Genomic DNA, 16891 nt, shown 5'->3' with positions numbered 1-16891 from the left:
ACCGAACATTTTTTCTATCGTTACCGATAAAGGTGTACCGTCAATAAATACCGATACCGTTTTATCGCCCAGCCCTATCCTGTCCCCATAATTCTCCTCTTCAAACACATAAACAACTGGAGGGAGCGAGCAAACTCAGGATAAACACCCCCCCACTCCAAAACGTTTCCAGGAAGTGCTTGTCTAATAGCCAACATGCCAGGGAAGAGTGCAGGCTGGTCGCTACACACAATACCATGACTTGAGAGTTTTATCTGTTTATAACTACTTGGTCCAGCCTGTATTACACTGCTTAATGCTTGCTCATGTCCTTAACTTGTAACTAGCACTACACTGAAATTTAGCATTGAGTATGCTTACAGACTCAACTAGTATCCAGACTCACCTTGTAGTTTGACCTACACTTTTAAAACCAGAATACCAAGTGCAAAACAACAGCAACAACAACAAAAAAAAACAACCTAAACAACAATTTATGTAGACTACATAAACAACCAGAAAACATGAGGTAAAATATCACCTCTTACTCTAGAAACTACTCAATTTATCTACCGCTAACTAACTGGCTAACAACTTAATATACTCCAACTACTCTCAACACAGGAGCTAGCTAGCTAGCTGAACTAAAGGTTAAACTACAGGTTAGAAAATCATGACAATTATTTTGCTAAAAAAACATCAACCCCACTACCATTTCAGTGTTTGACCGATTGAAGCAGTGTTTCATGTAGGGCTGTGCAATATATTGATATAATACCGATATTGTGATAATACACTTTTCTGAGATATTGTTGGTATGGTGATGCATTTTACTTAAAGAAAAACCAATCGCTGTCATTGTAGGCATTAAAGAAAAGAATTGTCAAACTCAATTCAACAGTTTTTTGTTTATTTTACTACTGTTCTGCAGACAGCTTGTTAGCTAAATTATATATTGTGATACGCATCGTGTATCGTAGAAATGTCCTCAAGTTTCGTGATATTTTTGTGTCATATCGCCCAGCCCTAACTTCATGTAGTCTACTGTATAGAAGGACTGTCCGTTTATCTACGGTTAATCGCTAGCTAGTACTGAACACCTCTTATGCTGGAAATGCTAGTTAGCTGAACCACAGTAAGGTTTGCAAAAACAAGACATAATTAATCTGTTGCAAAATGGTAAATACTCATTTCACTGATTGAAATGAAAGTCTTTTGTAGAGACTGCAAGACTGACCATGTATTTTCTGTCAAAACTCTTGCTAGGAACTTCATGCAATGTAGCACCTCTTATCCTAGAAACTAGCTAGATAGCTGGCTTAAGCTGATAAGTTTTAAAAGTCGCAATACAATGAATTTGTTATAAAGGGTAAAAAAACAACCCCAAAAAAACCACATTTCACTGTTTTACCAAATGAAGATAATTCATGTAGTCCTTATGTAGCACAACTTTTAAACAGCTAGCTAGCAACACCCAGAAACTAACTGAAACCAATTACTTTTACCAATTCATTTTCTATTAGTGTTTTAGTCAGTACAAGGCTGAGGGGACAACCACCAAGGGCTTTTCACATAAGCACTGGCCCCATGTGTGTTTCACAACCATTTAACTGTGAAGTGTGTAAGGGACAATTTCCGACCTGTGTGAATCTGTCTGTGTGCTTCCAGATCTTCTTCTTTCTGGAACTGAGCTCCACACTGGTCACACACGATGGCCTTTTCTCCAGCTGTAAACAAAAAGCAAATTTTACAGCATTTAGAAAATCAGTACAAAAATGCAGAACATGGCAACCCGTGGCACAAGTCCTCAGTGTTAGTCATGGCCATAAAATGTGGATGTGCAAAAGTGTTGCAATCGGAATCCAAACACAGGAACTCCGTGCTTAGGCTGCTGTCTCTTGTGTTTGATCAGAGGGGGTCATTATGGGTCAGAGCTCTCCTATTTACTACAGTCATTCTCTCCATTGCAGGCGTGACGCAGGGTAAAGAGAATGAAGTATAATAATAATAATAATAATAATAATAATAATAATAATAATAACAACAACAACAACAACAACAACAACAACAAGGCTTGCTACATTTCCAGCACCACAGCAACCAAAACAGGAAGCTGTAGTTAATATAACACAGTGTGATTGAGATGAAGCCAAAGCCTGTTTCGCAACCATTATGAAGTTACAAAACATACTGTACCCTCTCGTGAGACAGGAAGAAACACCTTTCAGTTTTTATTAGGGGAATAAATAGTGCAATAACACATTCAAAGGCATGTAAAAAAAACAAAAAAAACAAAACAAAAAAAAACAACTTGCAACCAGCATGTTATTACATTTGCAATTCATAAGAAAACACATGCTTAAATCAACTGGAAGAGTGAAGAAAGAAGAAGTGCTGGGTTAAAGCCTAGTTTATGAATTCAAAAACAAGACAAAAGGAAATTCTGTTAGCCTGGAATGTTTATGTAGGGGTTTCCTAGATATTTGCAGGCTGTCCATCATACAAAAGGGGAGGAGACTCAAACAGCAAGTAGTAATAGGTGAAAGCTATTGCTCTCTGTCAGACAGTATAATAGAATGCGTTGACTGAGATGAGGATGGAGTTTTTTGTGAAGACGATATAGAATCACCTTACACAAACAGCCAAGCTACAAAAACAGACACTGAAGAAACTCAACTGTATTGTTGTGAAAGATAACAGCAGCTCAAGCCAATCCAAAATAAATACCACACTTATAGGCTGGTTGGAACCCAGCCCAGGTTGTCCCCTGCCTCGTGTCCCGAGATTTTATTTATACCACCACTTGGTTGAAGCGCTGTTGAATTCTTGATTCTGATTGGTCAGAAGGTGTTGATTAATTTTCAATAACAGCAGCTCTGGCAGTAGTGCCACTTTCAAGACAAAAGCACAGCTTTAGATCAACGTGCTGGTTCTAATGCGGTATTGCTTGTAAAGTAGCGGCATATACAGGGACTTGTATGGTGGACATTACATAAATGGATTAAAAAACATGGAATTTTTGATATGGTGACTTTCTGTTTTTTTGGAATGAGTCTCCAGTGTCATCACTTTGTAACAGTCAGGAGGAAAAAAATGGAACTTCACGTTTTTTGACATGTGAAAGACCGAGGACTGAGTTTCTTGGCTGCAATTTTGGTCTTATTAACTTCAGGAGGGGTTAAGAGAGAGTCTGGTGAGGAAAAACTCTTACCGTATTGTATGAGGAAACAAGAAAGTTCTACAAAGCTAAACGTAACTACACATGGTTTAAATGCTTGGTGTTTCATTCTTTAATAAATAATCAGCATACATTTGGCAGCAATTGGCAAACTGCAGGTATACAAGAGGAATAAAATACTTTTGGCAAAATAATCAACTTTGGGGTGGTAAGAATAACTCCACTTTACACTGGGCTGCATCACACCACCCCACTGTGGATTTTTTTCCCCTGTAACTGCACACCCCAAAGTGTTTTATTCCTTAGTTAGGAGATTTGCTATGAAAACCTTTCATCAAACAGCCTCCTTTTACTCCACTATTAGCCAACTGCCACAGAGGTGGGCAGGACATACAGATTTCTGTTACAGGGATGGAGTCCAGTCTGAAGACTTTAGAAGCGTGTACGGAAGAAAGTATTTTTTTTTTTTTTTTTTTTAAAAAGCCTTTAGTTGGTGCACAAGGATCGGTGCTAAGGGCAAAGCAACCCCACATCTGTGCTGTTCAGGTACTGTGGCAACTTCATGTAGACACTAAATCATCACATTAAATAGCTGCGAGAGTTACAAGCCTTAAATCCCATCAGTGACGTAAGCAACAGTGGATCATTATCTGGAACAGGTTCATACAGCATGCAACCTATACCAGCAGGGGTGTGCTTTTAGGCCACTGCAAAAAAAAATTAAAGTGATAAATTATAACTTTTCCCTTTGATCAATACGTGTTTTCCTGTTAAGTAGGGGTGATGAAAAAAAAAGCACAAGAAAAACACCTCAGCTAGGTTTGGCACAGTGTCTTTTAGCTCCTAAACCTCTTCATCACCCCACCCTCTCTGTTTTTTCAGGGCTGTGGTGCAGAAAGCGAGCACAGGGCCAAGGCTAGAAATAACTGGCTCTCCGGCACAGAAAAAGCCATGGCTATAAAAGAGCTGTTTTCTAACAACTTCCACTTCCTCCTCCGCACCTCATAGGAGTTGCCACAGCAGGGCCGAACCTGACATAATGGGCCCTTACACAACTGAGGTTCCCAAGAAGCAAAGGAGAGGTGCCACGTGCCACACTAGCCTGTTCCCTTTTCACTTCCCCTCTGAAATATTGCACAACTGGAAGAGAGGGATTTACTGCCTCTAAAGAGGACACTCGTGCTAATCGCTCGTGCTGCCGAAGAGTGGCCTCATGCACGAGCGTGTAAAATGCAGACGACATCCAGAGTGGTGAGTGCACAGAGATACAGCACACATCTAGAGTCAGAGCATACTGTGATGAGCAAAGAAACAGAATGTGCCACCAAAAAAAACAAGGCTGTAATGAAGAGACCATCAAGCACTTGTAGAACTAACTCCTCATCAGGTGCCCTAATCGCACACTCTGTCTCTTTGATGAGAACAGGAGCAAACAAATAAGGCACAAACAAAAACACACCCTTGCAGCTCAGTGAGCCTACACAAAATCGCTTATATAAGACAGTACCCTTGGTAGCAAAAAAAATCCATAAAAAAACCCCAAAAAAACAGAGCTTCGTCAGAACAATGTGTGCAGACGGCATGCTCTGACTCTTTCCTTCAGCAGTAACGCTCTGTGCTGTACAGTTTTATTTACACTACCCTCTTATCAGTCACACAGCAATACGGAGGCTGCCAATTGGAAAGGACAGCCAGGAACTGCATGTTCCCTTGCTCAAGTAGATGTGTACTGCAGACAGAGGCCCATTTTTTATTAACCAAGACAAAAATGCTGGGAATCTGCCAGATTTCCTTTATAAACACACACACACACACACACACACACACACACACACACACACACACAAATACACCAAATACATGCATACACAACTATAACTGGCAGAGTCTTTACCAGAGGCCCCCCCCCCTTTTTTTTTATTAACCAAGACAAAAATGGTGGGAATCTGCCAGATTTCCTTTATAAACACACACACACACACACACATACAGACATACATAACTATAACTGGCAGAGTCTTTACCAGAGCCCCCCCACCTTTTTTTATTAACCAAGACAAAAATGCTGGGGATCTTCCAGATTTCCTTTATACACACACACACACACACACACACACACACACACACACACACACACACACACACACAGAGATGTGCAAATACACCAAATACATGCATACACAACTATAACTGTCAGAGTCTTTACCAAACAGGTACACAGGATGGTTATAATAATAATAATAATAATAATAATAATAATAATAATAATAATAATAATAATAATAATAATAATTAGTCCATTCAGATTTGAAGAGATTAAACCATTGAAAATATTTGAGCTACTGTTGACAACAGTCCAGAAAGAGAATGTTTAAGCGCAGACCAAAGGCAGACAAATATTGACAGAGCAAATACACTTACACATCCAAAATGAGTTTAGAGTTTACATTCTTAAAATGAATATTGGCACAGTGGTTCACCCTTGTTTTATGGATGCTAAATCTCATAATCCATTTTGCCTGCTTAGATTAAAGAGAGAGACAAATAAAGACAGAAAGGATGGAAGGGTGGGTGCAGGGCCTGAAAGCTTTCCTCTGTACAGTACAAGCCAGTTATTTTAGCTCTTAGGTCCTGAGGTATGGAGGGTATTTCAGTTCAGGCACAGCCTGAGACAAGGCAAGGCAGACTCCTGGACTTCTGTGGTGTCGGACCCTTCTGATGTCTTGTAGTCTGATCTCCGTACATGGGGACAAAGTAAACAGTGTATGTACAATCCCACCAGTGTGCTGGCCTGCAGCCTACTGCCCCCAAGCTACAAAAGGTCAAAGGGCCCATGTGTTTTCTGCTTCCTTTTTTCACCCCCTCGAACATAGGTTCTTGGTTCTTTCAATTATGACACGGGACTATGCTCGCTGTGCCTCGGTGCCAAGACAAAGACCTTTCAGAAGTGGAGGAAACAAGATCCAGTCTGGGAGGAATCAGCAGGACCAGACTGGTGTGAAGTGGCTGAAAATGAGGGCAGGCCTCCTGGATAGCTCTACTGTACAACCAGCTCTGCACAGTTGACCTCCATTTTAATCCATTTTATACCAATGAGCATGATCAATCCCAATGGTACTATGGCTATATGTAGAATGGTGATTCTAGCAAAAAGTAGTGGACTATACAGGTACCAAATCAGATAATTCCAAACCAACTTTTTTTTAAGCATTTTGGACAAATTCTTAGTAAAGACCCATTTCTGGGCAGGATCAGTTGAAGCAGGACACACCATGAAGCCACCTTAGGTTTAGGGAACTGATACTGCAAAAAATGGAGCAAGAACTGAGCTCTGGTGCCTGATCGATAGCTGTGAGGTTGGCTGTAAGTAGAGCCCTTCCCACAAGCTCTCTTTTATTTATCCCGGCAGAACCTGAGAGGATGACCACACGGTGAACCCTTCCCAAAACGACCACTGAAACTTCAGCAACCCGCTGGATACAGCAATTGAGGTGCCTTTACGGTGCTGTAAATGTCTTTACGGCTAAAGACAGAGCAGCAGGAGGCCTTGTCGAGCTCTTTCCTCATTTGCCCGCTCTCAGTAGCATGACGAAATATGGCTGAATGGGATGATATCAACCAGCAATGGACAAAGACCAGGAAGCAAAAATGCCCATGATTATACACAACAGCGATTATATACTCCTGCAATAAAATAAAATAAAAGCATATGGAGACTTATGTTAGGCCTGAGATTGTTCAATATGTGAGGAATATATACCAGGAACTCACGAACTTACTCGAGCATTAGCCACTTAGCGAGCAGCACATGATCCAGACAATCAGGAAGTCAGGCAGCATAGCCTTCTGTACATGTGCTTTCTCCACAGGTCAATAACCTGTAAAGATTTAGCGTTTAGGGCCCATTATTTCCTGCTTTCAAGTCACACATTGTCAAAGGCAGTCTTTGGTTTTATTAAGGCCCAGGTCAGAAGTCTGGGGGTGGGGCCAGTAGCCAATACAATGCCCTATGGGACAGTAACTAGGACATAGGAAACACAGTGGGAGCCATTATTTATAACAGTTTCTGGCTTCCACATTTGACACAAACCGTTTCTCTAACCTACAAAAAGCCATCCTTCGAAGGAAAACGATATAACAATGAAAATGATATAACGGATACAACGCTGAAAAATCTGCACGCATCCAAGGCAAATTAGCGAGTCAACTCAAACAACCACAGCGAATCACAGAACTTGGTTAATGGGAAATAAAAAAAGAAAAAAGAAAAAGAAAACAGGAACAGCCGAAAACACGCAGAGCTGTTTAACTGCTCTCAGGTGCAGTGATTTACATAGTTGTTTATCGTTTGTTTCCAAGTTTGTTTGTTTTTTTCACCATGTCTCCATTAGGTATGTCCAAGAAAAGTTAATCACCTGCAGGTTAAAATGGAAAAAAAAAAGAAGACATCCTTCCTTGGAAGGGAAAAAGAAGGGGACGAGAAAGAAAGAAAGGAAAAAAGAAAAAAAAACAAAAAAAAACACAGTGGACAGTGTGACCCAAACCCCCCCCGTGCAACCCCCGCCACCCCGCACGACTTCCTCACAAAACCATTTTTACAATGTCCTGACACACATTCCAGCCCTTCCTCCCCGAGTCGCCCCTCTGAGACTGTGTACACAAGCAACATCGTGCTCTTATGCTCCAATAGATAAACATGCACAAACGTCCCATGCACATGGATCATCCCTGGCCAGCCTTTAAACACTTTCATAAGATTGGCTTCAAATGAATAACACTGTTAAATAAATGACTCCTTAACCATTTCAACAATTCAGTTTTTCTTTGTTAAATAACAGCTCGTTTTTTTTTTTCACATAATCTTATATTATGTGGTTTCTGCTATACCCTGTCAATTAGTCGTTACTACAGAAACGATAACGTATCCGAACAAGTGCGTAAATATAAACCTGTGATTTACCTTGCAGTTGGAAATACTGTCACAGACATGCTGTTATAGAAAATTAATCAGTACCTTCTGGATGATTCTGGTGTTTACCTGGAACTGTACTGAGTGTATAGAAAAGCACTACCTGCTCAGTTGCTGTCCATTAAACATTAATCGCCCACATCGGTGTGTTTTAAAGTCAAATCCACCTTGAAGTGAGGTGCTTTCAGAGGGACTAAGACCTAGAACTCCATATTGGTATTCAGGTCCATGTATGTGTTTGCAACAGTAATAACACAATATGCACGGCTGCTATTCATGCTGCACCTCCGAATGGAATGGGAAGCATAAAAGCAACCCTTGTGCGTCCTGGCTACTTCCAGATGGCTTTGGGACTGCTTTTATCTTTATATCTTTTTATTTATATATATATATATATATATATATATATATATTTATATATATATATATATATATATATATATATATATATATATATATATATATATACACACACACACACACACACACACACACACACATACATACATACATACATACACACATACACACACACTCCTGCCTTTTCCCCCCCCCACATGAAAGCACTGTCGGCAGATATTTGCTCCGCGCTTCGTTCTCTCCTCATTCGAAATATAAAAGTTTCAAAGAGCATTTCACGAGGGAGCTCTGCCATAAATGGGATTCATAGCTTTTTAATCTGGGCTAAGAAATTGATCTAAAAGTTTCCCAAAGCTATCGTCCCAACTTACATAACGCAATAAAAGTGTGCCTTGGAGAACATTTACTTTTATTGCCATTTCATGGGAAGTAAATCATGTTTCGTCCAATTTTGCCCGCCGTGCATACACGCATGGATATGCAGACCAGAAACTGACCAACATGCAGAGCACACAGATTTCCTGGATGTCTAGCAGTTCCGCTTATCATGTCACTGGCATGGGGAGTGGAAAGGAAGGGGGGGATGCCATTAGTCTTGAAATCCTTAATTAAAACCATTGTCACTCTCGCACCCGCTCTGAGGACAAGGAAGTAAACCTGGGAGCATGCTGTACATGTGTAAATCCAGGTCTGAAATAAGGCAGCCCCAGTGGAGGGAGAGGCAGACAGAAACAGATGGGTTTGAAAGGGATAAGCAGGATGGAGGCATTTATCATGCTACAGCACACACTCCATCTTCAGAGTCTCCTCCCAGATAAAGGGCAGGTGAGGCTGTGGTAGATGGAAGTGCTGAAGGACTTCAACAATATCGTGTGTGTGGTGTGGGAATTGAACTGGCACAGCGGCTGCCAGTGCATTCCTCTACTTATTTAAGTGCCAGCAATGGATGACCCTGTTAATCGTAATCTAATAATCTAAGTAATGTTGGAGATGCTGTTATGCCATTACATGCACACCATTAGCTATTTTTCCACTGAGGAGCCACGAAAATTAGCCCAAGATATTAAACCCAAAGCTACAATTTCCATTATAATGCCTCTGTCGCCAATGTCAAAACCAGGACCAGACATGATACATTAGATTAAAATGCCACCTTTTTAAGACGGTGCATTTGTATGGCAATGTTTGCTCCACTGACCGTTATATGAGACTTTCTGAAGGTAAAATGATGATCAGAATTCATCACATTTTATTTTGTGCTTTCTTTAAGTGGTTTCAGTTGTCCTATTTCAAGTCCTTCTGTATGGCTGCTTTCAGATGCTGTTTTAACTTTTACCTTTGATTGGTCAGAAGGTGTTGATTCATTTTCTCTAACAGCACCTCGAACAGTAATTCTGGCTCTAATTCAAATCAGAGGTTTATATTAATGCACTCATTGCAATCCATTTTTCTGTCCAAGCTTATCAGATTTGTGCTTAGACATGCTATTGGCTTGTGATCAATGGCTGAAACGGCCGTTTTGGATTTTAAATGTAGGACAAGTTTGAAGGATCTCATTATTTATGATGGCATACCTGCAAAAATTTCATCAAACAGGCTTCCAAAGTCTTATACTGCCAGAGCAGGTGTTTTATCAACAATAAACTACAAATAGTTGTTACTCTCCAGTCTGCTTCCATGCCTTAGATTTAAGGTTCCAACCAAAGACGTTTAATTTGTGGTTACAAACGCTCTAAAAAGTCACTGTCCTAAGCAGAAATAGTCAAATGGCTGGCTTTAGAGCTTGTATGAACAAGTCTTTCAGGTATTACTGCTTCCTGATTGCTACCACACCCCTTGTTGTCTGGTTGAAAAAAAGAAAAAGAAAAAAAAAGAAAGACAAAAGCATTTACTGTACATGGATGTATAAGCGTTGAGACATGAAAAGTGATATGATAAATACAAACAGCGTGGCAGTCGACTCAGCGACTCATCACGCATGCCAGAGAGGACTGGTCTTGCTGATGAAAGGAGTGTGGCCTTTAAAAAAACAAACAAAAAAACAAATCCATACTGGCCACAGGCCAATCTCTCCAATCTATTTTCTGCTCAGCTGGTTTTAAATGAAGTTATTATGACTCATTAAAATGCCCGCAAGCTTGTGGAAGTCGGCCAATTACAATTTAAATTTAGCCTGCCCTCACACCCGCCCCATCCTCTCCAAATCCCCCACTCATGCCTGCACCAACACACCACACGACTACAGCTCAACCACTGGCTTACAGCTGCCATCAAAGCCTCGATCTTTGGACGCAAGTGCAGCCCAATAAACAAACAAATCATCATTTTTTCCAGCGAGCTTGCCAAAGGAAGGAACACCAGGAATCTGCACCACGCTGCCTTAATTAATGTTCCCTAAAACCCCTAAAACTGGTGAACGAAAAACACTGAGCTTTACTTTCTGGACACTTGGATTAATCGTCAACAGTCATTGTGACTCTGTTACAGAATCTTGGTTTTGCTTCTATCTGGTCAGCTAAAGCCATCAAACATGTTGTTGCGCAATCAAGGCTGAACCTAGATATAGTATAAAACCACTTTCATGGTTACGTCCACTGTTTGTCACCCTCATAAAACAATAAAGGTCAGACACCGGATTGGCTTAAGCACCTCTTCCAATGCCCCTGACGTCAAGGACTTTTTTTTTTTTTTTCCAGCCAAAAGGTGGCTGACTGAACACCTTTTGAGCATCCAATTCATTTGAACCTTTTCTTACATAACCATTCTGAGAACAAGGGCATCGTTTCGATCCTTCAGTAAGGAATGGCACAGACAGAACAAATGTCTTCTCCCATCGAGTCACGCCTGTGTGCCTTTTGCTTTATTTCTCAGCCTGCAAGTGGCGAGTGCACGCATGTGTGTGTGTGTTCTGCTGTCTCGCTCTCATTTTCCAGCAGAACAAATTAATCCGTGCCCTTCCAGCAACGCTCCCTCCTTTTTTTTTTTTTTTTTTTTGACAGAGGCTGCTCAGAGGAGAAAAATGATGAAGCAAATCCAAAATTCAATTGCCTGTGTTCTGTTTTAGAAGGCACACGGTGTACTGTACAGACCATAAAACTCCCAAACAGCCTCCAGACGCTGCTGCAATCACCCTCCATCAAAACACTTTGTCTCGCATACAAAAATAAGACCCGGCATTGAGCTGAATACCAAATCAGCCCACCGGGGCACTTGCTACTTAGCAACCAAAAGGGATTTAAAGCTGCAATACCCGACAACAAAGGAAAAAGATCGGGATCTTTTACAGGGTATTACAGCTGGTCCTACAGTGTATTCCATGGTTCTAATCAGAGATGTTAACAATACCACGATGAGAATGTGAAGAACTGTAGAGCTAGAAAATACAAACAAGCAACAACAACAACAAAAAAAAACAACCCTGAACATTAAAACGATCACAATAAGAATATGACACCTCTTCTTCTGGGAAATGAAGGTGAGCTTGGGAAAAGCCTGGCAATTACATTAATCATCACAAAAAGACGCCAAATAATTCTACCAATTGAAAGACATAACATTTAAAGTGATTATAATGGCACTCTAAATGTTGAGATGTAGGCTGGATTATATTTACGATCCTACTCCACGAAACCACAATAAATCACATCTACGCTTAGATATGTTACTGGTGTGTCAACGTTGGTGTGGTTAAGTTTGGCTTATGAATTTATGCCAAAGTGGAAATATCCAATCAGATAGCCTTGCGATTTTGCCGAATTTGTTCGGACATGCCGAGAAAGTGTCAAGAATAAAAAGTGCTCCTTGAATGAAGTGCTGGAGAAGGTGTTTTATTAACGAAGAGCTACAAAAGGTTGTTATTAGGGTCTGTAAGGCTTAGGTTAAAAAGAATAGTAGCACAGTTCAGAGTAACAGAAACACACATTTGTAGAAGAGTGTTGAAGGGTTAGAAAGAGGCTTGCTTTAGATTCTGCTCAGGGCAGATAGTCTGGAGGGTTCATTAAAGGCAGATAAGAGCAGGGAGTAATACACCGTAGCCGTAGACGGCGAGTGATATGCACAATGATGGCAAACATCAAAGGCAGCTTGTGTACACTGGTTAGAGACCGGCATTAGAGCAGGGAACACGGCTTCACGTTCCCAAGTCAATGGGAATAAATTCTTTCAAGCTTTTCGATCAGGGCAAAACTCGCTACCCAATTACAGCACCATTACCCGGACGTCTAATCATCTCGCCTTTCCTGGACCTCATAATGGAGGAGATTTATGTCTCGCATAATTCAGGCGTTGTTGTAAATGGGGGTTTAATGTACATCAACAGGTCAGGGGAAAGTATTATGGGTTTAAACCACCAGAGAGAAGTTAGGGCATGCGGCCAAACAGAAGCTCAGGCCATTTATCCATGCTGCCCGTCATCCCCCACTAATGCTCAGAGAAAAAGAGAAAGGGGAGGGAGGGGAGTGAGAGCGAGAGAGCGAGCGAGCGGGGGCTTTATCAGCTGCTCCAAAGAATTTACATGAGAGCACAGAGCGCTGGGGCATTTTCCTATTTTTTTCCCCCCAGCTTTATTTAGAGGCCTTTCTTCCAGTCTTTTCACTCCACCCTACTTGCACAGCTCTCTATTTTGGAATATGTGGTTTGGAAGGCAGTCAAGTTTCATTAATTTCTGGTTTGGGTACAGTATGTTCCTGGCCACACATCTGCGAGCGATCATAAACGCTCTGGAATGCTGGCAGAACATCCAGACCTGCCGGCAGTCAATGATGTCATCACGCTGAGGGAAGATCTGGCAAGCGGCCAGACTGTGGGAGCACGGTGCTCACTGGTTCTGACAGCGAGAGAGAAACAGAGAGAAAGAGAGAAAGAGGGCGCGCAAGAAAGAGACAGCAAGAATAGCGAGTCAGGGACACAGAAACTGAGGAAAATTCTCTTTTTTCCCCTTTCACTTGTTCCCTGCACTCCAGAAATTCCTCACATTTTCCAAATTCCTAAAGCTTTCACCATGTAGAACTCCCCCTTCATTTCTTTCTCTCACTCAAGCAGCAGGTGTCAGTCAGGTGCATAGCGAGCTAATGTTATTTTAGGGACATAATACTGCTCTTCTAACATGAAGTGTAAAAGATGAACCAGGGAGTGAATCCCCAAATGTTTTACATGACACTGATAATGGCACTAAAGAACAGACCACAGGCACAACAGTAAAAAAAAAAAAAAAAGAAAAAAAAAACCCCAAAGCTAATACACAGCCTATCATTTACATTTATTCCATCATGAAGACACTTTAATCCAAAGGAACTTTCAAGTGAGACCAATCCAATTCAAGGATATTAATGAGGCTCTTGTTCAAAAAGTCCCACAATGGCTCTTTGGCAATCCTTCGATTTGAAGTTACAAACTCCTTTACTGAGCGACTATCATGTTATCCGAAACAGCAGAGAAACCCACAAATTCACAAACAAGAGGTCAAGAATCAGTACCCTAAAGGGAGCACACCATAGAACCTCTTCAGCACTACCTCTTATGAGCTCTTAAGTGTTTGCCCATTATCAGGAGATTGTGAGTTTGATTTGAATTCCAGTAATACCACAAGCCATTCATTGTCCCATGGTCCAAGATAACATAACTGTTTGGGAGGAGGATGGTGGTGGAAAGATGGCCTCTCACACTATCCTATTGATCAGTTTGATGCAAACCAATCTTGGGCAGTTCCCAATGGTAGTGCACTAGTTAAGGTTTTAAACTAATAATTGGTTCTCTGTAAAGTATTGCAGTTCCGGCCCTAGCTCAGAATCTTAGACTCTGGATGAAAAAGTGTCTACCAAAAAATTACAGATTTCTTTTGTGTGTCTTGGAAGAACTTTTTGTTCTTGGCCTTAGCCCTTTAAGGTTGGGGATGTGATAGTTAATACCTAGCTAGCAATCTACAACTATGACTAAATGATTAAGCTAGTTCTATCTTGGTAGAAAACTTGGCAAAAATGTGAAAAGGGAAGGTGATTTCGTCGCAGAAATTCAGCCTCCCCAAGGTGCCGCCGCTGCAGGGCTAAACTAGGAAGGGTGGATGCGGGTGTGGATGGGCCCTGTTGTCTGAGGCCCAAACTCAGCCTTCAGAGCTAATGAAGTCATGTGAGGTCCAACGGCTCAGGCCCTCAAGAGAATACCATACCGACTTAATCATCTTGGGCCAGACACTGTGGCCTGCTAATGAGAGTGTTCACACGGCCCCATGAGAGTGTCTGCATGTGTGTCTACGTCTGGGTCCGGATGGTTCAATCCATCCCATCTCGTCTGCACAAACGCGAGGGATGAGCCAACAGGGCCATTTTGCTTTGCTGGTGCCAGTTGTGTCACTTCGTGTTGTTTGTCTGGAGGATTCTTTAGGAAGGGCAGAAGTGAGACTGCATCAATGGACAGGTCAGGATGAAGGCTTTCAAGCTCAAGAAGGAAAACCAAAATACCACAGATAGCAAATCATCGTGAGTTCCATGGCTGTAATCCTTCCGTCAAGTGCTGCCTCTTGTCTCCGGGAACAAAAAAAAAGAGAAGAGGGGGACCTAAATATATCTCTTGGCCAGGCCGATGTGACCCAAGTCTTCCACTGAGCTCTTTGAAGTCACAAGGGGAGCTCATATAACACTAATAGCCCAGCAACACTCCAAATGGCTGAGTCACTATTTTTTTCACTGCTGCGTGCTCTTAGCACCCGCCCTGAAGCTCCTGGACCATGTTGAGCTTAAACTCAGGAGAAAACATTAGCACACGCCATTCCATTATCAGACCCTCGGAGTGGCTTGCTCCCCACCCAAGATTTCCTGCTTGCTGTGAGAACCATTGCCCACCGCAGTCCTCCCTTTGTGCAAAACACCAGCTCACGCAATTCACTGAACTGACACCATAACCACTGCTGTTGGACAATGATTAGGGGGAAAAAAAGCAAAACATTGCTGGGGGAAAAAAAAAAAAACTGGCACAAGGTTCACTGTACATACTGTACCCTCAGCGGTGGCAGACAGCCCACACTGGCGCCCTGCCAAGTCTACAATAAAACAAAACACAGAGACAGCATGCCCCAGCTGAGCTGAGAGCCGGAGGAGGAGGGAGGGTGTACAGGGATGACTGAAATGGTACACCACAATACACGCTGCATGGCTAATATCATACCTCTTCACTTTCGCAGGGTTTCTGAAGCTAAAAGTGAGAATGAGGGAGGCTAAGCCACTTGCCTGTTGTCACTGATGAAAATCAAACTGCTCAAAACAGGAAGGATAAAAACAGAAAGTTTGCAATGGGGAAAAAAGAAAATCAAAGAGCTTTGCTCCATCTCTGCTCCTCTGCCACCGCTCTGTCTATAAAAGTGCTTCAACTGAAAAGCTTGAGCTTTACACAAGAGTGAAGCTCTCAAGAGCCTCGCTGCTGCAAACAAAAAAACAACACACACAAAAAAAATCAGGCTAGTGTTGCACGTCAACTAGCAGACGATTGTCAAAACCTGTTTTTTTTAAACTTTTTTTTATTTTTTAGATGCACTAAAAATACGCCGTCTCGAATGCTCAGTTATTACAACTGTTGAGGATAAGATTGGTTGTTTCTGCTCCCTTGGTGAACATCTTGCAGAATTAGTTCTCCAAACAAAAGGAGCTGTTATCATTATTATCAGAATTCTTGGAATGCCAGTAAATTTCTAACCTCCCGCGAAGTGCCAATTTAGTGGCAAGCCCTGTACAAGAAAAGAAGATACTATAGAAGTATATTTTTCTACAATCAAAAAGTAACCTCAGGTACAGCAGTGCTTCTTGATGTATTTTACTGATATTCCATTAAAGTTGTGTTCCTCTTACTAAAATAAGAGGACATATACTTAGGAACATTTGTTCTGCAAATCCCTAGTTTAGAACTTTTCTCTTTTTTGAAAAACTTCACTTCCGAAGAGAACTGTCAAAGGTGACCTGTCAAACGGCCTGTCCAGAGTTATTCAAGTAAAATTGTGAAGGTCTGGATTCATTAATGAATTAATTACATAAACATATGTGATTGGCAACAAAGAGGATCTGCTACAGAAGCATTTTTCATACATTGATCGCTACCATCTGCCACGGTGTTTTTCAAGTGCTCGATTCAATCAGCTGAAATACTTTGCTGGGCCCGCATCTGGAGCCTCCTCACACGCTGTCTTACTAAGAGAACAGAGTGTGAAGAGCATGGATAACTACCTGGTGACTGACATACAGACAGACAGAGAGAGGATCAGACACCTGCCTTGGGTACTAAAGTGGACATTTAGTTTCTGTCTGCACCTCAAAGTAAAGACCTGTTTCCTTAGCCAGGCTGAGAAACAGGCTTTTCAGCCTGCATGTATATGTGTATATGTATATATACTGTTGGACATGGCGCCACCAAGGTGACATGGT

General features: G+C 41.6%; 1 protein-coding gene across 1 annotated transcript in view; it reads right to left on the bottom strand.

Moving 5' to 3' along the window:
- The window catches only part of zbtb16a (zinc finger and BTB domain containing 16a), a 110566-nt gene that overhangs the window by 40664 nt on the left and 53011 nt on the right, over positions 1-16891 (bottom strand). The window contains exon 4 of the mRNA XM_053648814.1: positions 1620-1706. Within this exon, the coding sequence (XP_053504789.1) occupies positions 1620-1706 (87 nt within the window). The remainder of the gene's footprint in view (positions 1-1619; positions 1707-16891) is intronic.

The sequence above is a fragment of the Ictalurus furcatus genome, chromosome 18, assembly GCF_023375685.1.
Source record: "Ictalurus furcatus strain D&B chromosome 18, Billie_1.0, whole genome shotgun sequence".
In the NCBI taxonomy this organism is placed as follows: domain Eukaryota; kingdom Metazoa; phylum Chordata; class Actinopteri; order Siluriformes; family Ictaluridae; genus Ictalurus; species Ictalurus furcatus.
This window is presented reverse-complemented; position numbering and strand designations above follow the sequence as displayed.